The sequence below is a fragment of the Triturus cristatus genome, chromosome 2_2 (genome assembly GCF_964204655.1).
Source record: "Triturus cristatus chromosome 2_2, aTriCri1.1, whole genome shotgun sequence".
NCBI classification, from domain to species: domain Eukaryota; kingdom Metazoa; phylum Chordata; class Amphibia; order Caudata; family Salamandridae; genus Triturus; species Triturus cristatus.
This window is the reverse complement of record NC_140582.1, coordinates 523,827,342-523,853,163: the sequence shown is the minus strand read 5'-3', so window position 1 is coordinate 523,853,163 and position 25,822 is coordinate 523,827,342. Positions and strand designations below refer to the sequence as shown.

Here is a 25,822-nt window from a genome sequence, read left to right as displayed (position 1 = left end):
TATGATATAACAAATATCAACACGGTGTTGTACCTCGAGCTCTTATTGACGGCTTTAGTCACTGTTGGTTACAATACCCTTCCGCAGCGCCTCCAACCCGTTGTGGGGCCACGGAATCGCCTATCGAGGGATTAACTCCGTCCTTGATAACAGGTGTCGTACAGTTTCCATTAAAGGATTCCGGTCCCCCCTGTTTAGTTCTACCTGTTGAGTCTCCTGAGGCTTGGCCCGGTTGCGTACCATCCCCCTCTGGCAGACTATTAGGTCGACCCACCTGTCGTAAGTTTCATTAGGTTCAAGCAGACAGCAAGCTTACAATGTCATAAACTGATAACTCGCCATCCAAAACTGGAAGCATAAAAAGTTTCCAACACTAAACTCATCAAAAACAGAGATTGTTCTATTTGAATGTCAGCACATGGTAAATGCCTCGCGCCATGTAAGGTTGTCATGAACCTGGGAGTTTGCAATAACTCACATTTGTGAGCTTGAGAGCAGATTTCATCACAATAAAAATAAAACGTTGCTACTTGCCAAAGATGCACTGAACAGGCCACAGCATTTGCAGAATGGTGACCCAGTCGAAGTGTAGCTGTTGAAACAAATTTTGTCTGTGCTTGAAGCCCTTCATAGGTTGCCGCTACACAAGACTCATGTTTTGTTTTTGCTTCAAAGGTGGCCTAAGGCGAGCAGTTATGCTATTGTGTCAGGTAGAAACACCCCAGGGTACTTTGACACATGAGGCACTTGATATGCAGGAAACGTCACCCATCCGCTCATCAAAGATTTAGAAAAACACAACAGCTCTTCTAGTGTTTCCAGCATGGAGGGAAAATCCTCCGCCTAAAATGTCTTCTAGTGAATCCATTCCTCTGTGGCAACCCTTAGAGACACTGCCATCCACCCCTTCCCTGTCTGAGGCACTACGGTCAGCCTGCTACACTCCCCCCTCCCCCCCCATCCAGCCACCTAAAGCACACCGGCTAGCCCCCTCTGCCCCTTACCCCAGCCAGCTGAAGAACTAATGACAGTCCACTCCTGGCCACCGAGTCCCACCCAATGGGCCTCTCTCCAAAGCCAACAGAGGCCCTCGGTAGCCCCTTCTGTGCCGGCGGCTCATCTGCAGATGTAGAGGCAGACCTCTGGCCCGACTCCTGGGCCAAGAGCTCTCTCACTCTGGGACTTGTGCGGGTGTTACAGACCCAAACTAGGCTGACGGGCCATGCTGGCATGGTGGCTGGGGCTGGTTGTGGGTGTCAGTAGTAGTAACCAGACTGCAGTTTAGCTGGTAGAGGTTAAATGTAGGCACCAAAGTGCCACAGAGTGGGTAAATGCAGTTGTGTGGTAAAGCTGGGTGGGTAAGAGAACAGATATTTGACCATTGTGGCTGTAAAGAAAGAGTGAGGGGTTAGCAGCAGAGTGCGGGGTAGTTTCTGGCGTATGCGATACAGCATCTGGGGGCGTCAGTACATGGGAGTGAACGCAGTACAGAGGCCGATGAGCATGTCTGATGTTCTTTGGGTTGTTGGTCACTTTCTAGGATGACCCAAGTTCACTTAGCTGTCTCATGTTCACTGTGTGAACGGGGATGACGTCTGTGCTGGCGGCACTGCAGGTCACACATGCCGGACCTGCAGTTTCCATCCATCATGACCTTGCTGAAGAGATGCGGCTCAAAACACAAAGTCCCCTGCAGTTGGTGGCAGGCGCAATGCAGTCTTGAGGAAAGGAGTTCAGGGGTGGGGACACTGCCGGCTGGACGGCTTCTGTTCAGGTAGTTTTTGACACATCGTCTTTCTGTAAAAGTGCAGATCAGAATGCAGCCTACCTTATGGGATTGCCTGGATGAAGCTTTTATTTAGTATGTGCCACGCGTGTATGTTCCCTCTCACTGGCTAGGATTCTTCAAATGGTGCCTTTTCTCAGCACTGTGTGGGCACCTGTGCTGGTCCAGGTAGAAGGGCCATAGTTGCCTGCATATTTTGGGCATCCATGGGATGAGGTAGCCTCTCTCCCGCATAATGTCCTTCCTCACAGAATGGAGGTCATTTGGGGCATATATACGAATGGTGGTCCTGGCACTAGGGTGGTGTTTCTTATTGTGGGCATTCACTGTATGATGGAGCACATCCCTGGTATAATGTTCACCATAGCACAATGGGGGCAGTTACTAGCATTTCAGGGTACCCTGGGAAAAATGAGGGTTCCAACAGTTGATAGATAATTCTTGACACTGTGGCACCTGCACCTACTATAATGGTGGTCGCTGCATTATGGAAGTAATTTGTGGCATGCTCTGAGCCTGATGGTGCCCAACCAAGCACAATGTTAGCCCTAAAGTTATGGTGATAATTCCTGGCATATTGTGGCCATGTTATGATGGTATCAAGGCACATATTAAATCATGTTTAATACATTAAAGTTCAAGTGTGCATTCTAAAGTAGTAAAAATAAAAAAATAAAACGCGGAGCAGATACGTCTTTCCCAATATTTGGGTTTTGGAGAAACTGTCAAGCAAGCTGAAACCTACTGCACTGGGAAATTGAACTGTGCTCCGGGTCCCAGGGGACATAAACGGGTTTCTAATGTCATGGGCTCATGTGCTCGATGTCAACTCTGGCATACCAAGCAATTTATCCCTGAGCTCGAGATGAAGAGAGGATAAGGCCGTGGACTGAGGACTTCCCCTCTAGCTCAGGGAGAAGTTGCCTGGTATGCTAGAGCAGCCTAGAGAGTTGACATCGAGCACATGAGCCCAGGACATTAATTTGAGACCGACGGTTAAGCCCGTAGGCAAGGATAACACCGAAGAAGTTGGCATTATCACTGATAATCACGTGACAATCCAAGATGTGAAATAAGTCCATCCGAGATGGACCTCTTACGTGAAGAAACCAGTTTATGGGGTTTTATACCAGAATGTACACTTCGCAGTGACGTAACACTTCGGCTGGTGTCTGGCCAGACATCCTAGCTTCAAACCTGCCATTGCTTTTTTTCATAGGTTAATAGGCTTCTACCATCCATTTTTAAGTTCATAATGTGAAACCGACTAAACACACAACTTGGCTGGGATCGAATGCCCTCCATGAATCACCCTGCATTTTACACAGACGACAAACAGGCGAAAAGTGCACTGAAACGTAGGGTTGTGACTTAAAACAGGCAAGCTGAGCTAAAGGCATGTGCGCGCCGACCTATGCTCTTAAGGGCACGAGAAAGGCGGATGTTCAGAGCTCCCAGGGTATGAAGGGAAAAACACAGCGCATTTATCGCTTTAACATGCGCTGGTATAATTGCACTAGGGGTAGTGGCTAGTCAAAGCGTGAAACTGGACAAACCGTAAATATAGCCAGTAGAAGCATCTTTCTAACGACGAGGACCAGTTATCAAATACATTGAAATTATGGTAAAATCTCTAGCCTGTAGTTGTACAAGATGGACACGAGAGGGCGCTATATGCACACGGTAATGTTTACAGAGCTAACGCTTTGGTAAACCATTTCAGCTGTCTAGTTGGGGATAAAGGTAGTAAACAGGAATTCATTGTTTGACGTGCTGTGTGCTTTAATTGGTCCAAAATCAATGCTAATTTCTTAGAACACCCCTTCCTCCACCCAAAAAATCCAAACAATAAAAGGTTTTGCCTACAGCGGGCATGCGCGGTCTGCCATTGTTCTTAAAAAAATAATCTTAAGTGTCATAGAGCCCGCACATTTGCTTCTTCGTACCATTGGTTGACTCCCACTTCACTCGTGTTTCTTTACTTACCATTAATTGGTCACAGGGCCGGCTTTAACACTGGTGGCGTCCAGTGCGACAATGTCTGTTGGCGCCCCCCCATGACCACCTCTGCTGCGGATTCTGTCACCACCGCCCTTTAACAGAGCCCTTCAAGTCTCCATAACCACTGTCTCAGATTCATTTAGTTTTGTAGTACTACTCATACCAGTGTAAGGTGTAAGAGCACTTTACACCACACACACATTGCACAGAGACAATCAATCATATGTGTGTAAATCGGTGTATAGGAAATGTTACATCAGATAGGACTACAAGGTGTAGTGTAGGAGTGGTATGTCATTGATACTGCTAGGCAATATAGTTTAAGAGTCCTAAGTCTGGAAAAGCACAAATTCACAATTTGAAACGTAACATCATTGTTAGTGGTTCTCTTTAATAATAAGAATTGTTTTCTACCCAAATGAACCCTTTTCACGAAATTAGGATGATGAAAGACTGGGCAAAAAAACCATAGCTCTAACATATATACCTTGCAGTTTGCATGCAGCTCTTTGATGACAGTTAATAGCTCATTGTTCTATATTAGGAATTTGACTTATAAACGACAAGTTACAAAAGTATCTCTCTTACAAAAGCCGTAACCTACTAACTTATTTACATTATATGCACTTTATCTGCATGGAACACATTCTTAGAAGCAGGCATTTTAACCCTCTGCCCTAGCTTAGGAGGAGTCAAAACTTCCGATAGAGAAACCTCCAGTCTCTTTCCAGGAAGATGATTAATCACCGGAGTTATCTTGACAATTTTCTCGAAAATTGCTGGAAGCCAGGAACGGGCAGCAGGTGCTTTCAAAATAATAATATAAATTTTCAAAAATGATGCCCCCACCCCAAGTCAACTCCTAGTGCAGTGGCACCGATCGCACCACCCTAGATCTGGCCCCGATTAGTCAACACCTCCCTCGCCTCTGCTTCCTCTGGGGGTTCTCTGTGTGTCCATGACATGTAGCATGGTCCAAGTACAGCTTTCTGTGACCAGTGTCCTTCCACTGACCACAGGCTCCTACAGTTACTCTTACTTTTGGACATCCACTCATTGAGAGCATGTCCAAAAGTAACTCCTTTATCCTGCCCGAGTTACCCCACGCCACACTCCATTGTTTTTCAGCCACCCTACCCTCCTCCCGCTCACCGATGTGTTGCCCAACCCCAAACACACCCCGACACAGATTTTTTTTTTTACATGTTCCACAGCAGCATGGGCTGCTGTGTAACATGGTTTAAAGGTGGGAAAAAGTGCTACTTGTCGGGTTAGTGTATTTTAGTTTTTTTTTTTTAATACTGTAAACCATGTTGCACAGCTCAGGCTGCTGTGCAACATGAAAAAACATTGGCAAAGCCAATAGATTTTGCATTGGGAAAACATATCGGCTTTGCCAATGCTTTTCTTCCACCATCTGCTCGTACTGCGCTTTACCTTACTCATGTAGATTGTTTTTAATCCCTACTCTCTCCCTCTGTCACCGTTTCACAATATTTCTTTCTCCCTTTTAATCCCTTTTCTTATTTTTCTCTTTTGTTCTTGGTCAAAGCCTGGTAATAAAATAAATGCTTTTAATGTGAACATGTCAAAATCACACCGGAGGTTTGAAAAAGGAATCTTGCAGCAGTAAGAATGCTCCTTGTACATGGCATCCAACCCTACTCTAGCATCCTCGACCTGTCGAGTTGAGGCTCTACAAGTAGAAAAAAACAATGACTATCTGGTCGAAGGCTCTTGGCCATCTCCATTCGAGACTTCAAAGCAGCTACTGCAGCGAATGATGGTCGTTCACTGGCCATGACTGGCTCCTGGAGGTCCATTCTCAAAAGACAATCCCACCATTGTAAGCCTAAAAGAAAACAATCTTGGCCTTGCACAGCCTTCACCTGGAACTCTCCAGTAGAGGAGGATGCACTCCTGATGGGTAAACACCTGGCTGTACTGCCATCGCTGATGGACCACATCCACCAGGGCTTTGCAAGAACGAAGACTTGGGTGCTTGGATAGATCTAGGTCCCTCATCAGAATGCCATGGTAGAATCTCTGGTTAACAGGTGCACAATTCCGCCCTAGACATCTCAGATGCCACTGGTGTGATGCTGTACGCTAGTGTCCATTCGGATTTTGATATTCCGATGGATAGGCATAATTTTATGGGAACAATTGATAATATCTAGTATCCAAATATTGTATCAATTTGTGCAATTGTACTGTTCCGCTCGTTCAAATTTTCTGAACTAGTGTTTCTAAAATGTGGGCGGAAAGAAGAAAAGAGGATAATTTAAGAGGAAGTGAAATGAAATAGTGGATGGCAAAGATCAAGTGAATAACTGAGGCTGTTGGAGGAACTGAATTGCAAGAATCAGAAATTGAAATAGACTATGGTGTAACTGTTGGAATCATTGTGGGTTTTAGTGATAATTTATAATCAGAGGGGAGTTTGTTAAAGTGTTTGTACATTTTATATTTTTGGTCGGAGCGTGGATTTACCCGTGAATGAATATGTGTACACTGACATGGCGTTATTGCATTTGAATAACATTTCCCATATCTTGTTAAAGTATGTTTTCCTGGACTATGTTAACTAGGTCTCAATTAAGGCCTCAATGTCATCTTGTTCAAAATGTATGTCTCCTTCTGCATGTTCACGGTTCATTATTTCTGTAGCAAACAGTCAAGTAGTCAAGTTCGGAGGGCGGTGTGGAAACCACATCTATCGGGATTTTGCCAATGGTGTGATCTTATAAGCAGGACTTCTTCAATCATTTCAACGTGCAATGATTGTCTTGTTTTTCTTTTCCTTCCCTTTTTTGTTTCTTATAACACTTTTTTCTCTTTCTGTGTAGAACCTTTAAACAGGACATGCTGTATGTATACCTTGTATGCTATGCACTTTTGATGAAGTTTAAAAGTCTAATAAATTCCAACACAATAATGCTGTACTTTTCTAAGGCCCTTCCACTAGCGGACTGTATTCCATTCATTCACAGTAGTTTGCTGTTGTACATCTAACTACTTCTGCCATCTCCGGATGACATTAGCATAGCATGGGTAGAATCAATATTCATATAGTGGGATAGTGTTTAGAAACAAAGGCAATATGACCTTCATCAAAGCGTTCTTTGATTTGCTGAGAGTATATTTTTTTGCTGACACCATGATTATTTTGAAGAATTTGATAATTTCCTACGTAAAACCTGCATATAAACACCAGATTCTGCGGGGTGAGCTTAACCTCTTCGGTGCCCGTGACGAGCTGGACTCGTCATGGGCCGCGGTGGCGCTGTGCCCATGACGAGTCCAGCTCGTCACAAACCCCGCCCGCTAATGTAACGGCCGGCACAGGGCGGGGAAAGGGGCGGGCACCGAAGGGGTTAAAGACTTTCTGAAACAGCAAAGAATGCTGTCATTTTATTACTGACTTTGCTGCTCACTTAGAATTTTTCAGATTTTTGCACTTATCCTGCATTGCCCTATTTATTGAGAGCCTGCATGGCGCGGTGACTTCATGCATTTGCATTTACAATTTCAGTATCGCACCTTTTGAGTTTCCAAAATAAATCTTAAAATGTTTTTTTCCTACTCTAGAACCCAATTATGGAGTCTGTCCTCACTTAACTGACTGTAATTTGATATGCGGTCAGGTGTCTTATCTTGAGAACACATTGGCTCATGAAAATGAGGTTTAACACCTTTTCCGATTCATCCACAAGTGGGAGTGTTGTGGAGGTAAATTGTAGGGGCTCCTCGGGCCCACATATGCATTGAGCTATGACATCTGTAGGGAACTAAGGAATCTGTGTTGTTCACCACCTCATTTTCATGAGCTAGACTTGCTCGCAGTTTTACTGCTGTGGAAATCATTATCTTAATATACGAGATGTGTTTTTGGACAATCGCTTGGGATGTCAGTTATGTCTCAGCTCCTTTTGTAATACCTCTAGACAGACAGTATCAGTATCCCTTTATGAGTTACCATACATCTGCATTTATTGATCTCTGTGTTCCCACTTGTATGTCTTCAGTCCAGGGGAAAGGCACCCCTGTTGCCTTCACGGGTTCTTGTTGCCTCACACTCGTTCTCAGGCGCAGATTTGCTACATGGCACAGCAGGCATGTTTGTCTTCAACTCTGGTACTCTCAACTGCAGATGATTAATCAACATTTGCAGTAGTGACCAAAATCCGACCTCACCCTAACATGAGTAACCGTATGTCCTCTCAGCATCTGGTGTAATAGGTCTCATGCCTGTAGCAGATGTATTTAAAGGAACTGTAGCAGTATCAGTTGTAGCGGCAGCAGTGGAAGGTTGTAACCGCGGTACATACAGAAGTATGAATAACTGTAGTTGCATAGGAAGTGACAGTCCCATTGGTAGGAGTAACTTCAGTCAGCATGGCAACACTAGAAAGCGTGGAAAGGGTCTCACCAGTCTCAGCAGTGTGTCACCAGTACTATATGCAGTCGTGATACTGCGAAGCAGCAGAACTGGAGAAGTGATGGCACTAGTGATAGGACAGTAACAGCAGCATAAACTGTTTCACATTAGTGCAACAGATCTATGATACTCACGGAGTGTGTGTAACAGTGACTACAATGGCATTGTACATATCACTGCATCAATTGCCTCCCGCATCTCACACCACTTTTGGGTTGGGTGTACGAACAGCAGTGTTACTTGTAAGAGTACGTCAGCAGCCAGCCATGGCTATCGAGTGCTGATGCAGCAGCGACAGGACAAGTAAGAACAGTTCTGTTGTCCTAGTATTTGGAGTTGCAGTGGGTATCTTAGAGATATTACTTACTGTTAGAAATGGGATTTCTGGTTGGCTAGGGCAAGCGCCTAAGCCAGGCAGAAATTACCACTCCAGTCGGGGCAAGGTAGTTACATGATGAAGATAACCCCTGCTCACCCCCTTGGAAGCTTGGCATGAGCAGTCAGGCTTATCCCAGAGGCAATGTGTAAAGCGCTTGCGCAAAACACACACGCAAAACACACACGCAAAACACACACACAAACACACACGCAAAACACACACACACACACGCAAAACACACACACACACACGGTTATATAAAAAAATAGCCTTTGTATTACTCATGAACACAGATATACACTGTGCCAACTGGCACTAGGTAGTACTTTACACGGGATTATATACATGACAGGGCCAATCGGGACACTGCCAGAATCATTAGAATGCACAAGTAGTCAATCTAAAGCAACCAGCAACTTCTGGTAAAATACTGTAAACAGCATAATCACAATAGGCATAAACACATTATGCAAAAGAAAATTAGGGCCTTAGGCCCTCCCAGCACATCAGGTGCTTCACAGGCCACTGGCCTTTCCTCAGGGGCCCATCTGGGACTTCCCCTTCATGCCCTATGTTCACCAAAGTCAGGGCGCTAGGCTGCCACTGCAGCAAGGTGCAGGCCCGACAGGCTAGCACCAGAAATGAGGGCGTGGGTGTAATCCACCCTGGTCTCTCTAGAGACCCAAAACAATACCCCCAATGTTGCAGCTGCCTGTAATCAGGCGGTGCAGCTGTGTGTGCAAGATCAGCACCAACAGTGTCTACGGAGCCCCTCCTTTCCGGGACTCCTCTGGTATTGCAATCGGCATCACAGTGCCTGCTCAGCCCCCCACTCCGGGGCTTCTATGGTGGGCCCAAAAAGGAATGGCCCCTTCGTTGCAGCTGCCCGCAATCAGGCAGTGTAGCTGAGTAAATCAACACCAGTACCCACAGAGCCGAGCGAGCCCCCCTTCACGGGGACTTGTCCGGTGCCAATCACAGGCACCAAAGAATATGCTCAGTTTCGGCCCCACTCACCAGGACTCTGCTCTTGGCTGGTAGTAGCTTCCACTGCTAGGGAACACGGAGCGAGGTCTCCGTCGGGCCCTAACTCATCGTGGCTCCTCCCTCAGCCAGGCAACCTTTGCCTGCCTTCCGGCCTCCGGAGCAGCTTCTTCTCCAGCCCTGATTTCCAGCATGCTCACCCGCGCCTCGGGTGAGCTGAATTCCTGGGAGTCCTCTCGGGTAGCATGCGGGGCTCTCTGCCTCACAGGAGCACAGCTGATCTTCCAAATCCGCTTCCTTTGGCGGCCTCCCAGCACAGCGCGGGCTTTCCCTCTCCTCACAGGAGCCCCGCCCATAGACAGGCACAGCCTTGCCTGACTTTTGGTTCGCTTCCTAGCGGCCATGCTTCCTCCACGGAGATCGGCATACCCCTGGGATGGGGGCTCGGCCCAGACTTCCCCGAAAAGATTACTGCTCCTTTTGCGGTCTTAGGAGGCACGTTGCGCAAGGGATCAGGCAACCTAAAGTAGAGTGTCCCAACAGCAAAGAGGGGGGCACCTCTAGTGAATCCAGCGCTCTTTTAGCACTGAGCCTGCAGTGCAGGAGCCCCAAAGTCCTCAGGGGCAGAGCAGGGCCAAGGCAGGCCAGCTCACAGGGCCCTCCAGCAGAGGGGCAATCCCTCGTGGCGGTTCCTCCTGGGGCCCAGCAATTCAAGCTGGCACACTGCTCCAAGCAAGTACACATTTCATAGGGTAACCGCCCCTATATTTATACCAAGCTGTATCTTTGTTTCACCCTGGCACAGGGCTTGGGGATCCAGTCCCAACTGGATCTGGGGGGGGGGTATGGGAGCAGTTTCTATACAGTGCTCACACCCTCCTTTATCAGTTTGAGCTCTGTCCTCAGTCACACCACAGGGGGGCGGAGCCAGCATTGAACAAGGCAGGCACAGGCCTCCTACTACTCCAAATGCAGATCTGCCTATTCATCCTAGCGCTGACTCACCATGCCCCTCTGGAGCCACACACCTCACCAGCCCCTGTCACTCCAGAGCCAGACATGCAATACACATCAGGCAGGCACAAAGACACATAGCACACAGAAATGCCAATTTCTAAAAGTGGCATTTTTAAAATAGTGATAATAAATCTGCGCACACCATTATGCAGCATTTATTATTACTATTCCAAACATACCAAACTTGACCACGCTGCTCCGTTCATATCAGGAATTACCACTGACACACATGTCAGGGAATCCCCAATGCCTTCCTATGAGAAGGCAGCCTCACAGCAGTGAGAAACCAACATGGCTGTTTGTCACTACCAGGACATGTTGTACACTTAAGGTACATATCCTACCTTTTACCCACAATGCACCATGCCCGTAGGGCAAGCTAGGGCCTACCTTAGCGATGACTGACATGCAGTAAAAGGTGGGTCACAGACGTGGCACCCACTTTATGTGCCACATCACAGCGGCAGTAAACTGCACGCAGGGGCCCTGCAATGGCAGAGGCCTGAGACAGGTTTGAAAGGCTACTTTGGTGGGTGGCGTAATCAGCGCTGCAAGCCCACCAGTAACATTTTATTTACTGGCCCTGGGTATCTGCGATATCACTTTACAAGGGACTGACAGGTAAATTAAATATGCCAAACAGGTGTAGACCAATCTTACCATGTTTACCACGGAGAGCACAGGCACTTTACACTGGACAGTAGTGCAAAATTGCCCAGGGTCCTAAAACCACCAACACCAGGTCAGAAAAAAGACTAGGAGGAAGGCAAAAAGTTCAGGGATGACCCTGCAAAAAGGGCGAAGTTCAACACTTACCCAGGAACTAGAGCAGTAGCACCTTGCAGCACCTCCAGTGTTGTCACTGTGCTGTAGAGTATAGTTGACTTAGGATCACAGTTGTTGGTGCACAGCACCTGTGCAAATTGTTGCTGATACTAGCAGCTCTTCTATTTGTAGTGATTTAGTGCCTCCTGTGCCCAGTAACTTCTAGAACTGCTCCAGGTGGCATGGCAATAGCTTAATTGAGCGCTGATTAGCTACGACTGCCCTAAAGCTTTGCTTATTGCCATCACACTCTGCAATACAGGAGAACAGCAGCGCAGAGGTATAGCAATATCAGAGCATAAAAAATATGACATTATGCAAATTCATTAGTATTAAAGTGCGTAATATATATATATTTTTTAAAACAGTTTTTATTAACATTTCGGTCATTGCTACAGTGACAGTACATTGCATAAGGTGTACATACAGAGATAGAATATTGTACACAGAATACTTCTATTGTATTACACACTGGAGATTCATCACCCCAAACCAGCGAAATCAAGCAAACCCTCCGGGTGCGTCTTCGAAGAAGTGCGTAATATTTAACATTAATGGTTGTGATATTAAAAAAAACATCAATATAAGGCTGTTAAGCAGTGCATAGACTAGTGTCTGCTTGTCGCCTTAAAAAAAATCACATACAATATAAAATATATTTAATCATGGAGGCTTAAGGACTTCTTCTGAACATGGCTAAAGTCCATTAATAATTTTATAATAACTAGTAACAAAAGAGGTTACAGGAGGCCACACGGATTCTATCTTTACTGTAAGTGAAATCGGTGATACATATGCTCTATTAAGTTCGGAATGAATAGTACATTTAATTGTAGCAGCAATATTAACAGTGGGCAGTGTTGTGGCTTAAATTGTTTGCATTTGCTTCATGCTTTAATGGTATTTGCAATCTTTGCAGCAACAGTACCAGTAGTAGAAGGGTATATCCATCAACAGACACAGTAAGGGCCAACAACTCTAGGGGAAGCATTGGAAAGTGAGCCAGCAATTGTCTCTACTACTTTCGATATTGAGCATCACACATGCCTGCTGTGCTCTGTACGGCTGTAGCAGCTGTTTTGTCGTCAGTAGCAGTAATTGCAACAAAGACAGTAGCGTGCGTGGTTACAGTATCTCCTTACTAGCAGTAACCCTAGTTGTAGCATCAAGAATATTACCATGAAGAGTACAGTAGTAGAGTTGCTGGGGCCCAAGTTGCAGTGGTGAACCTTTTATCCCTCTCCAAGATGGCTGGCGGCATATTACCTATAAACTGATCCATTTGCAGCAGAATTGGCTGTGTACATAAGCACATATATATATATATGGTGTTTCTATAGTGCGAATCTAGCGAAAAGGCAACAGACCTCTGTACAGAATCAACGTCAAGCACAAGGTCAATGAGTGATAGGAGAGGGAGCTGGGCTGCGGAAGGTTAATGCATTGTGATGTAGCATTCCTCTAAGAGGTGAGTCTTCAGCTCTTTCCTAAATTGCAGCAGTGTTGGGGTAGTCCTCACTGATATGAAGATGTTGTTCCAGATTCTGGTTGCATGGATAGAAAAGGCCTGCTGCATGGTTTTTAATGTTTTACACTTCTAGGTCTGCAGACTGATGGTGTCCTGACTGCAGGTTTGAAGACAACCATCTGAGATGGTGACATCTGCAAGATAAGAAGGGGTGCTGGTGGTGATGACTTTGTAAATGATGCTACTGGTTTTGAAGATGGTGCGGGCCAGTAAGAAGGAGTCAATGGCATTCCAAAAGGATGGGGGTGAAGTGATCATATTTCTTCAGGCTTTGTAGGATGCCCTTAAGGGGTGTCAGTGTGGAGACTGGGAGGCAATGAATCAGGGAGTTACTACCACCCAGATGCACAAGTACGAGGGCTTGAACAGCAGCTCTGAAGTCACTTTCTGTGAAGGCTACTGTCATGGTAAACACCTCTTTATTGTGAAGTTCAATCCACATAGTTAGAGACTCAGCAGTGCATGCTTGTTTACTTTGCAGCTGCTCGTATATGCCACACTGTCCGCACACCGCTGAAAAATTCACACTTCCTTCTTCCATGTGCAGCCTGCAAGGTGTTGGTGACACAAGCACAACACGTGTTTTCTATTAGCTTGAAGTGTTTTTATGGCCTTGAAATGACCACTTCCTTAAGTTTGTTTCCCCCACAAATGTCTAAAAATTCACTTAGTCAATGTAACTTGCACGTGATGGCAGCTAATGTAAATGTAAATGTACAGATATTTATATAGCGCAAATCACCAACCGGTCTCTAAGCGCTTGCTTAGGGAACCCGTCCTGGTATTCCCCTGTGAGATAACCCAGCAGGGCATCCACAAGGTGAAAGCCAGGCATCCCGCCGCGAGGGGCCATTGTGGAGATTAAGCAAGCTATTGCCCAGAGTCGCAGAGTGTGAACCCATGAATTGAGTATGCACTGGAGCGAGAATTATCGAGCCCATGGACAATTTATGGACTCAAGACCCAGCCGAGCCGGGAATTGAACCCTGGTCCCGGGCTGACCTCTGCTTCCAGGTCTGCCTACTCTAACCAGTGAGCCACACTTCCAATCTTCACATTAGTTGAAAGGCAAGGTGAGATGTCACTTTAGTAATGCGGCTGCTCTTGCCCCAGCTGTACAAATACACTGCAACCCCTTGTTGTGGGAAAATAGCACCTACCCAAAATTGTCAGCTGCTTTGATGGTTCTCACATCACTTACTATTGCCAACATATTGACTGCAGGGCACCTATCCAAAAAGGCGGTCATGATTTTGTCACACTAGTATGTGTGGACAATTACTCAGCTGGCCATACCAACAAAATAGAACACCTCTAGGTTTCAGTTCTGTGGATCACCTGCAATCAGGATGGCAGGACTCTTATGCCTGAACACCAGTTCAGTGCTCCCTAACTCACAGCTCCCCACTGCACATTTTTGCTATTGCCACTGCTGAGCACACATGGCTGTACCGTACTCCATCAGTGGTGCTTCTGTTATTTAGCTGGCAATTGTATATGGACAAATGCCCAGGCGACAGGACCAGTATTCCTACTCTGACACAGCAAATGTATCTGTAGCACTAGGGAGGGCTCCATATTCTTCCACAAAGTTGTGCAGCCCACAGAGACACACCACCACCGGAGTCCCCCAGCACAGAAGCTTAGTCTGAAAATGCCATTATAAGAATTTGGATAGATGGTTGACTGGGGTGTAAGTACTGGTTGAACGGCAACCCCAGTCCCTGCCAGGGTAAGGCACAAGCAAACTCCAAATTAACCGGTTCTCACCCGCTTGGTAGCTTGGAGTAGAGTAGTTATGCTTAACTCTGATGTAGTGTGTAAGTATTTGTGCAACACTACTAATAGTAAAACAGTGAAAACACACCACAAAGAGAGACCAAAACAGAGTTTGAAAAATAGAGTAGACTACAGTGTACTCTATCCTCCCCTCTGGGGTTCTCAACAGCCGTCCCCAACCCATGGATTCTCACTCGAGTGTGCTCCGCTATCCCATGAGTTGCATTGAAATGGACGGTCAGAGGGTAGTTGGTATTCGCATTCCTAATGGCCCTTATTTGTTCTTGTATCCTTGCGATGTGTAAATTGTAACAGTTGCTCTTTTAACTTTACGGTACGTTTTATATATATTAATATGGTATGTATCAACAGCAATATATGACTGGCTTTTGGGTTCGATAATTTCTTTCTACAACAGATTAATCTTATGGCACAAGAGTTAAATGACTACAATATTAGGGATATAATCGAGTGATCAATGATGTGTTGCATTTGCCTAGAACAAAATAATCATAGTGCAATTCTTGTATCCCGCAGTTTGACTCTATTTAAGAGGTAACCTTTGAATCTGGAATAATATCCACTGTGTCTAGGATACTCTAGAAGTTTGTACTGTCCAATTCCCCAGTACACAAAGGGAACAGGAAACTTTCCAGAGCTTGCAAATAACAAACGGAATAGTTACAGTTGAAGGTATATTTTCATCAGTTCTCAATTTGAACTGTTATTCTTTCTTATTTCTTCCAGTGTCTGTTGTTGGGACTTTTTAATGCACTTACCTTATGAACAAATTAACTAGATATCAGGAGCCCCTAAGGACTTTTCACATTGGGTCTTTTGTCCAAAGATTATATTCTTTTTTCTCTTCCCTTTCCCCCCCCCCCCCATTGGGGTACTTTCTTTGCATCTTGCACCATGGTCAAGTTTGACTAGGTCTCTATCGAGCAACAATTTTACGTAGTGGTTGATACAGAGAAAATTATCTGCAATTTCCAACTGTCGTTTATAGTGGTGTATTTACATTTGTCAACAGCCTTGAGAAAGTCGTCTACATAACGAAACACGTGTCGGCTGTCTGCATCTACGGTCTAACCTACTTGTCAACAAATTAAGAACCTACTTATCATTGTGTTTATTTATCATATTGTCCATTTTGTTGTTCTTGGAGTGTTGTTTAAAATAAAATCAAACTGACAACAGAGTTGGTTTCAAACTATCTTGGTGCTGTGCTCTGAATTGCATTTGGTACTAGAGCTGCCTGGTCATAGGATGTAGTGTCGAGGGACTGTCATAGATCTGCTTCAGGGTCCTAGTGCTCGTTGATAGCATGACAACACTCATCTTCTATTCACTGCATTAACACATTTGGACATATTAACTTTATTAGAAGAGCACTTGGTGATTAAAAATAAAAAACATGACTATGATTTTGGTTACACAGTACGATGGCTTAAGCGAGCTAAAATACATGACTACAACAAGAATTTTCAATCTGAGAATGGCAGGGATCATTCATCCATTGGGCAGTAAAAGCTTTTACATTTTGAGAATTTCAACAATAAATGTGTAGGAAAAAAATCTCATACATCAAATTCAATTTAGTTAATTTGTGTATTTTTTTGGCGACTTGGCGACCCAAAACTGATGTTATTACTTACTGATCTGAATCATAATACACTGAGCCAGTTTTCCCTTTTGGAGGTCAAAACACGTGCATGGCTGCACCATTTCAGACAAATGTGCTGAAACTCATTAAATTAGTTTGCGGTGGGGACACGGCGGTAAAGAGGAGCTGTACGGCATTGCTGGCCAACAGATTATGAAAGCTCTGAACATACTTCTTGGACTTGTGCCTCTCACATCCAATGTTTGCTTCGCCCAGAAGTAAACATATTAGTTAAACCAAGTGAGGTCAAATATGTATTTACTGCTTATTGGTCTGCACCTGATGCTAATAAATTTGATGGAACCACAAAGCATGCACATTGTAATAGTGTTTGTAATTAAACTGGCAGCCTGCTGTGTGCTACTGTACATGTAACTATTTTCTTTTATTGTGATATTCAGGCTAATTTTTGGTAGTTGGTTACACTACCATGTTTTACAGTGATACATTTAGTTCTAAAAACTGTAAACTTTAAAGTTTATCGTACAAAACCGCTCGAGTATTACATCATTATATTAAAAATGTATGCTCCTAAAAATATAACAGTAAAACAGGCAAATCCAACAAACATATAGAGCATTAACAAGTTCATCACTTACATTTTTTAACATAAAAGAGAATAAGGAGGCATGTAACTATTTTTAAAGAGAAAGGAGGAAATTGGGTATTAAGCAACTTTAATAAAAATAATCTGCCTTTTTCTCAGTGAGATCTCGACTTCCAGTGTGATGATCCGGATAAAGTAGAAGGCACAATGCGCGAGGTATTCAGTGCCAGCGGGTAACACGTCAGCCGAAATACGTGCACTCCAGTAGGGAATGACCCACCCCTCTAATTGTAATGCTTGTGCAGGGGGTCGGCTCGGTGTCTGAATGGGACTTTTTCAAACCAAGCAACAACTACTCTAGATTCATTCAAACGGTGCAGAAAGGATTAAACTGTACCCAGCCTCCCCCTTGCTGCATCGCTATCTACATATCACGAGCTCTGCACCCACTCACTATCACTTCCCACACACAAACCTTTTCTTCTAGTTGTCACCTCGCTGGTGCATTTACAACCAAAGCACGTTTTCAGAAGGGCTGTGGGCATAGCAGATCAGCATCAACCCTGTAAGCACCCATCAACTCATGCTGATGGTTCCTAAACACCGTGCCACTGTAATGCAGAGGGCACACACAGCTGGCGGCAATGGTGGGCAATGACTACCGGAAATTCGAGCAGAGGAAGGAGTGGGCGGTACACACATGCCACTCCTGCTCAAGCATTCACACATGTGCACACATTCACCCACCATTCACAAGCATGCACACACCCATTCACATCACGTACCTACAAATACATTCATGCATACACATGCACAAAGCCTTACAAGGATATAACACTTACCGGGGGCGTAGTGGTGATCTCAGGTGGCGGGATGGAAACCTCTGTGGTTCCTGAGGATTGAGACTGAGGCCGCCTCCTCTCATTGGCTGACCGTTAGTCAATGAGAGGAGGCAGCAGTTCCTTTCTCGTCACAATGTGAGATGGAGTCAGTGTAACTTCTGACTCCACCCCACTCTAGAAAGAGTTTGTCACTTCAGGGCTTAACACTGAAGCGGCCAAGATCGAGGCTATCAATGACGCTCCCCCATTGTTGTTAGGGGAAGAACACCCAACTACTTTGCTGAGCTGTGTAGGTCACACCCACAGGGCTATGCCATCTTCAACCCAGCAACATTTACCTCAGGTAGCCAGGTGCCTGCAAATTAAGCGCATTTAAAACAACTGGCTGCCTGACCTGACATGAACATGAAGGGTGTCAAGTCAGGCTGCCCTTTTCTCAGTCTGACAGACATGCTTCACTTTTGGAAAAAGTAGGAGGTGGCCCATCCTTAAGGCCTTAAGAATGGGCCACTATTGATGGTGGGGAAACATGCAAGTATAAGTGATGGATCTTTTCTCTGCCATATTTATGCCTCATCACCAGTGCAATCAAAGGTAGGATCCACCAGATGACACCATGTCACAGTGAAACAAATGTTCTATTCTTACTCTTTCACCAATCATTCTTTTAGTGTGTATTTGTCCAATGAGCGGGGCTGAATTGGAATCCGACCCACAAGCACCAGAATATATTGACTTGTAAAATGACAGACAAGGACAGGTAAATAAATATCCTAATCACATGAAGCTATTAGACAAAGTAAGCTGACAAAGTAGCAGTGAATTTGTCTGCGTGTTGGGGAGGGCATTAGTAGTAATACCAGCAGCAGTAGTAGTAGTAGTAGCAGTAGTAGTAATAGAAGCAGATCTCCATCTTTACGCAACAGAACAAACTCGAAATCAATGCCAAGAAAACCAAAGTTGTGAAGTTTAGTAATAAACTAAGTATACCTGGCTCATGGATAGGACTCCGCCTAACTTGTGATCCAAAATATAAATATCTTGGGATGGTATTCGACTCCCGGGGGACCTTTGTCCCACATATTGAGGTAATGAAATCTAAAGTTGCATCCCTGACATCAAGCTTCCATACCCTCTCAACTTCGCTGCATGGGCTCATTCTAGGGCCCTTCAGAAGGCCATGGCAGTGAAATTACTACCAAATATGACATACAACTGTGAAATCTTAGCGGGCAAGGGAGCCAAGCTACTAGATCTATTGGTGGGCAAGGCTTAGCGGTCTGTATGCAAGCTTCCAAGCTACACTTCACAGGCACAACTGCAGTTGGAGCTCAGGCTGACAAAACAAACTTGGGCCACAAAATGTTCGTTTCTTAAGAAGTGCCTCAGATTCCAACAGGCCAGGAAGAATTCATTAGCCGCACGCATCTGGCTACAAATAAATAAGCAGAACCAGAGCTCTATATTTAGACGATCACTAAAGATGCTTTACAGTCACTACATGCCACTCACTTATGGAACATTTAGGTGTCATCCAGTGAATTAAAAAAAAACAACTCCACAGCATGACCAAATAACTTTCCCTGCAAGATGACACAGTGACACTGGCAAAAAGGGGGCCATGCCTGGCAAATCAGCAAAACCTATAGGTCCCTAAAACCCCAGCCCTACTTTGATCACGGGTACTCACATCTTGCATAACGTAAGTTCATACGACCTCGGCTAGGCTTCCAACCAACATTGGACTCGGCGCCTTCTTAGCTAAAAACAGCAGAAGCAGTAGGACTTTGTGGTGCGGGCAAGGAGACCAGTGGCCACCTCCTCCGCACCTGCCCAGCTTTACTACCTGAACAAAGAAAGATGCTGCATGGGGTTTTTATCTAGCCACATTAGTAATTTGCAGACGAGCCTTTATTGCAGCACTTAATCAAGATTACACCCATTTAAATACACGGATGGTAAAATTCATAATATTTGAAGCTAGAGCAAATGCCCTCATGGGCAGAGTAGAATGCCAAAAAAATGAAGACCGTGAATCCAAAGATGAAGTACTTTGTTGCAGCTGAACATTGGACACTTCTCCATCCTACTTGCGGCTGAAAATAAAGCATAGCCCACAGCTGGTCACAGGGCAGTACCGCTTACAAGAGATGTTATGACCGAGCACGGCACTTTAGCAAATTTTGCACATAGCAGGCCAAATAATCCTCCTTTCACAGGTACTTCGACAACTGGCACACTTTATGACTTTCTCACACACATTAATTTTACGCTGATTTGAAAAGACTGTAAAGCTCTGTATTTTATGATCTTTTATAGCAATTACGTATGCCTACTACTCCTCCTGGGGAATATATAGTTCATCTCCAGCCGTCTCTGTCCTGGGATTTTTTTTCAATGTGACTCCAGCTGTAACCTATCTGCCGGCAGTCAGCCTCGACGCCAGGTGTTTCTTGGCCTCCTCCTTTTCCTTTTCTCATTGAGGGTTCCAGGTGACGGCTTGCCTGGTGGTGTTTGATGTGGGTTTGTGGAGGGTGTGACCCATTCAGCCCCAGCATGTTCTCATAATTTCAACATGAGCAAGGAGTTGGAAAGCCTGCTACCATAGGTCGTTGCTTTATAGCAATTCAACCAACCATATAAAACCAAAGATTTTCTTTTTATAGTTCTTTTTTTCATCTCTGGCATTGTATGGGGGGGGGGGGGGAGTGCAATATTTTTATTGTCTATGTCCTTTAGTAATGTTTCAAATTTTAATTAGTAGTATCAGAGCAAGCTGGTTTCATTTGGGGAGATTTGTTTGCTTACTCTGTTAGTATCCCATCTCACCACTCATCTCAGGATTCTAGGGTGACTGCTGGTTGATCTGTGCTAACTGATTCAATTGGGTATAGCTCAGACTTAAGAAGGTGGCACTGGGTGTGATGCTGAGGAAAAGCCAGTGTGTCCACATATGTCACAGATGAGACAATTAAATGCTCAAAATGTCACACTAACTATCTGGGCATGATCCCAATCTCATGTGAATGAATGATGTCGCTGTGGAATGCCTAGGTTGGAGAGCTCAGTATGGTAACAGCTAAGCTTATAACAGTGGCGGCCACACGGATCTGGGGTGGCGAGAGGGTAATTGGTGTAAAAAAAGAAAAATACAGTTACTTCCTCACCACTCTCTCCCACATCGTCTCTCCTCAGTCAGCCGACCAGGAATCAGCCAGGCTCCCTGAGCCAATCACAACGCAACAATGCAGTGTTGTGATTGGCCCGAGTGCTGTCATTCAGTGCTCAGATGGGTAATGGGGGCCTGGGCATGTTCTCCACCCAGGTGGTAATGCAGCCTGGGTGGAGAACATACTAAGTGAGCATGACTGATTGGTCTGCCCGAGACGGGCGGCCAAAGCATCAAGCACACTTCAGTATTCCCACCACTCCTCCCCTGCGAACAAAGCAGCCCTGCCCCACCCCCATGCTGCCGCAGCAGGAACAAATAAAATGATAACACCAAGTTATTATCATTGTATTGTTCCTTGCCTTCACTGTGTCAACGCAGTGTGGGGACGCTCCTCCGCCTTAGCGGAGGATCCACCACTGGCTTATAAAAACATGGCTCCTGGCGTGCGGCTACACATAAGGCTTGTATTGTAACCCACTTCCTCCAACTTGAATACATCCTCTTAAACTACTCAGCATGGGATGTGACATCTTAGTACAGAGGATTCCACATTATCACTTCTGAGTGGAATTATCCTCCCCTGACCACGGTACTGTGGCGATGACCTTGATATGCGCTGCTTTTCATTTCGAAAAAAAACTACAAACAGCACATGTAAATGGGCTGGAGAAGTTCTCCAACACGTTAGTAATCAAGGGCGAGGTGGCAATTTGGTTATGCTCCACATACGTTTTGTTTAATATGAATCTATGCAGGCCAGGGAATCATGTGTAAGCAATTACTTTTTGTGCGACATGCGTCTGGCACTTGCACGGATGTAATTTTTTTTCAGTTTTATGTAGTGTTAACTTGGCCCAAGGACATTAAATAGCTTTGCATACGCACCAGATTACATTACCCAAAGACAGTTTCATTTTTTTCATTTCCCTCGCAAAATAAAATATGAATGACATAAGCAAAGCAAAACTGAATGAACGACTGAACCATGGGCGAGGCAGTAAATAACCAACAGAGGAAATAAAGGGAGAAGAATCTTAAAACGTTGCAACTCTCCAAATGCAAACAAATCATACATTTGGAAACATTGTTTCATGGGTTGTTCACCACTGGCATGAAAAGGATACAAAAAAGCGATCATCCCAAAAATATTTGCTAAGCAAAGAATAGTGAAGAAAACTACAGTATTAGAGAATTTATTAAACGTCATCCACCTATGGGGACACAGGTAAGTGTGACTATTGCTTTACAGTATGCAAGTGACAACAACATGCAGCACTCTACAGAGGAGATGGTGGACAAGACATAGGACAAGGTGGCCAGGTGCACCTGGCATTCACTGGGCAGGGACCTTCTACGCTCACAAAATTCACTGTCCACACTCATCCACAGAGACCGACTTCTCTGACTTTAGCGTTAGTGGGCAAGGGTATCTATAAAACAAGCGGCCACAGAGGGCAAGGGGTGTGGAAAACCCAATGTTGCAACAAAGTATGACTCACATTTTCATTATAAAATGTATTGTAGGCAAAACTAACCTGCGGAATGGCGGGAAACCACAGAGAAGGATGTAGGTGATCACACCCGCTGCCCAAATGTCCACTTTCAATCCGTAGCTGAAAGGAAAGCGAAAGGAACAGGTCACTCATGTAATAAATGCTCGGTATGCATTCATTACTGTGGATGTCTACTGATCTCTTTGAAGAAATCCCAAGGTACAGTTTGGCATGTTATTGGAATCCCACCATCAGCTTTAGGCAGTGGCGGCTGGTAGGGAACAGTGGCGGGGATGGTTAGCAAAAAAGAAATACTGATAGACAAGCAAACTCACCTGGAGGTCGCTGTTGCAGCTTCTCCTCCAGCAGGAAGAACCCAGTCTCCCAGAATCCCCTGGCCAATCACGACGCTGCCTTAAGCAGCGTAGCTATTGTTCGGCGCTAAGATAGGGGGGCTTGGAGGCTGGGCATGTTCTCCACTAAGGCAGTTTAATACAGCCTGTGGAAAACATACACAGTGCGCATGATGGTTTGGCTGGCCCGAGATGGTCGGCCAAAGAGACATGTGCACTTTAGGTGCAGCTACCACTCTTCCTCTGGCCTCAACGTCAGGGGAGGCCGGCCCCACCATATCAACAGGGCTGCAGTGCAGGGCAACTGCAATAGCAAAAATGCAATGATAATAATGGACGTTCCATTATAATCATTTAATTTTTACTTTGCATTAGCACTGCTTTAAAGCAGTGGGGCGACGCTCCCCCCACCTTAGCAGAGGAGCGCCCTTGGCTTTAGGCTGGCTCAATTGAAAGGAAGCCGAAAGGAGATCCCCCTGAATACATTAAGCCTGTCATATGAAAGCTTGGGATCAGAAACATACGGTCTGGTCAGCATGGCGCAAGGCTGCAAAAGTTTCTACTGCAGTAGAGGCAATGGGAGGCCAGATATTGAATAACTTGCCACTGGATAAGAAGCAGTGCTGGGCAGCTGCATGGCATCTGTTCTTACCACTGGAAGGGTCGAAGGTGAGACAGACTCAGGCAATGTCATAGTTTCTTGTTCTTAGTGCAGTGGGGTCAACCCACAGAGATCACCCCAGAATAATGGTCAACTTTGACAGACAAGGCTCTTTTACGGCCTCACCAAGTCCAATTTCCAAAATGAAGCCTATAAAATGCCAGGCAAACGTTACATATAGTGCCCACCTGCAGCGAATAACTTTTTCCTATGAAATTAGTTTCTCATATTAACAGAGTCTAGTAGGTGGACATAGATATTTTCTTTGACACCGCACACAATTACATAAAAAAATAGTATTCATTGAGTGGAGATCGTCGCGCAGTGGTGCTTTACCAATGGATGACGGTCTCAAAATGGAGTCTCCTGGATGGAAGTCGAATGTTCAGGCTCCCCCCTCGGGATGCTGCAGTGCAAGATTGTCACTCAACGGGGAGAGAGGAATGCTTGCTGCACAAGCAACTGGAGAAGAGTCATTTGCTCTACTTGCCTTAACCTCTTTGTAATATAGATGGGGTGGATCCCTGTAAAGCAAGGGAGGCTGGACCTCAAGTGAAAATCAGAAATACAAGACACCTCCCAAGCTACATATTCAAACCCTAGTTATGCATACAATGTGCCCATTCTGTTTTGTTTCAAGTGGATAGAATTCAGTGTAATTCAAACAAGTCCCTATACATGCATTGGGCATAGTTTCAAACATGAACAAGGACGTGCTATTTACATATGTTTCTTTTGTAAAACATTATCGATACGATACGAATAACTTTATTCGATGTAGAAAAACATCATAGAAGTATAAAACAAGTTAAAAAGGCTCTTCAATATTTACACACTTTGTACACTATAATGAACTAGTGGCCACTTTCCCCAATGTAGCCATACTATGCATTTGATGAAAAAAAATGACATACATGATAAAAGTAATACAGTGGACAGATTACAGTACATTAAAACCCAGCCACATCAGCTGAAATAAAATGAGGTTAGCTCACAACAGACTTATTTATCGATTATTTCATTTTGATAAGCTTTTGTCTTATCCTCCATGCGTTTCCAAGAAACTTTGCTGTACCACAGATTACGCTGGAGATTAATGTCTTGTATGGTAAAATATGTAGAGCCACCCTATAGGATGAACAACCCAGATTGATACAGACTGGTTTTAACCACCTTGACCTCACTTGACTATATGCCCTACAAGCAAACATAAAGTGTGCAATGGATTCCGTGGGGGAAGCACAGCCCGGGCAGCCCATATCGTTTTCCTTCTGGTCACTCCAGCCTCTTTGAAAATCACGGAGAGGAAGTGTGCCATACCTAAATTTTAGGTAAAGCACCCTGTCTCCCGGGGACTCAATGAGGTCCAAGAAAGGTTCCAATCTGGGGACAGGTTTAACATCTAGGAATCTCTCAGACAAAATACCGTTCTGGTTCTTACTAGCAGTAGCAGAAACCCAGTCCCAGTACAGCTTTTTTACTAGATGTTTAGGCGGAGGCATCTGGCTCTCCCATGCCGAGTCCAAACCGATTGCACCCACCAGTTTTTTCAAATTGGACACCCAACCAATTTTATAGCCTGCACCCAGATGTAACAATTCGGTTAGGCCAGAGGCATAGTGGCTTAAATCAGAAGACCTCCTAAGCCGGGTCCAGTATAGCAGGGGGCGCAGCCTTGCCACTTCATTTATAGGGTGTCTCCCAAGGTCGTAGCGGAGCGGAACTAGGGGGGGGGGTCGACAGAGGGAGCGAGACTAAATCTCTATAGAATTTATTCTCAGATCTTACTAGCTCAGAAAGATTTTCGAAACCCCACAGTTCCGCCCCATAAAGACACGCAGGCAAGGCCTTGCCCTCGTATACTTTAATAGCTGGGGCTACGGGCCGGCTATAGGAGAGTCTCTCGTGCCTGGCTATGGCTCCTGAAATCCGTTTATGGTTTAAAAGCATTTTTGTCAGATGGGGAGACCACTTCATTTTGTTATTCACCCTTACCCCTAGATAGTCAAATGCCTCCACAAGCTCCAAAGGGCAGTCATTCAACTTGATGTTGTTCCTGAAGCTTTTTGATGGTGCCAGAGCCATTAACTTGGTTTTGGATGTATTAATTACCAGGCCTCTGGCTTCACAGAACTTAGTGAATCGATCAAGGAGTTTCTGCAAGCCCATGGGGCTTTTTGAGATTAGGAGGGTATCATCCGCAAAAAGTAAAGTCAGTGTTTTTTCCCCACACAGGGTTGGGGCATCGGCCATGTCCTCTCTCAAATGGTCAGCCACCCCATTTATATAGAGAGAGAAGAGGGTCGGCGCCAATACACAACCCTGGCGGACCCCTCTCTGGACTGCTA

At 45.1% G+C, this 25,822-nt stretch overlaps 1 protein-coding gene across 5 annotated transcripts in view; it reads right to left on the bottom strand.

Annotated features, from left to right (window-relative positions):
- DCLK2 (doublecortin like kinase 2) overlaps positions 1-25,822 on the bottom strand; it is a 378,330-nt gene that overhangs the window by 20,147 nt on the left and 332,361 nt on the right. For all 5 annotated transcript variants that reach the window (XR_014978130.1, XM_085641650.1, XM_085641651.1 and 2 more), the window contains one exon: positions 22,503-22,580. Coding sequence is in view for 4 of the 5 variants with exons in the window: in XM_085641650.1 (XP_085497776.1) it covers positions 22,503-22,580 (78 nt within the window). In the remaining variant the exon portion in view is untranslated. The remainder of the gene's footprint in view (positions 1-22,502; positions 22,581-25,822) is intronic.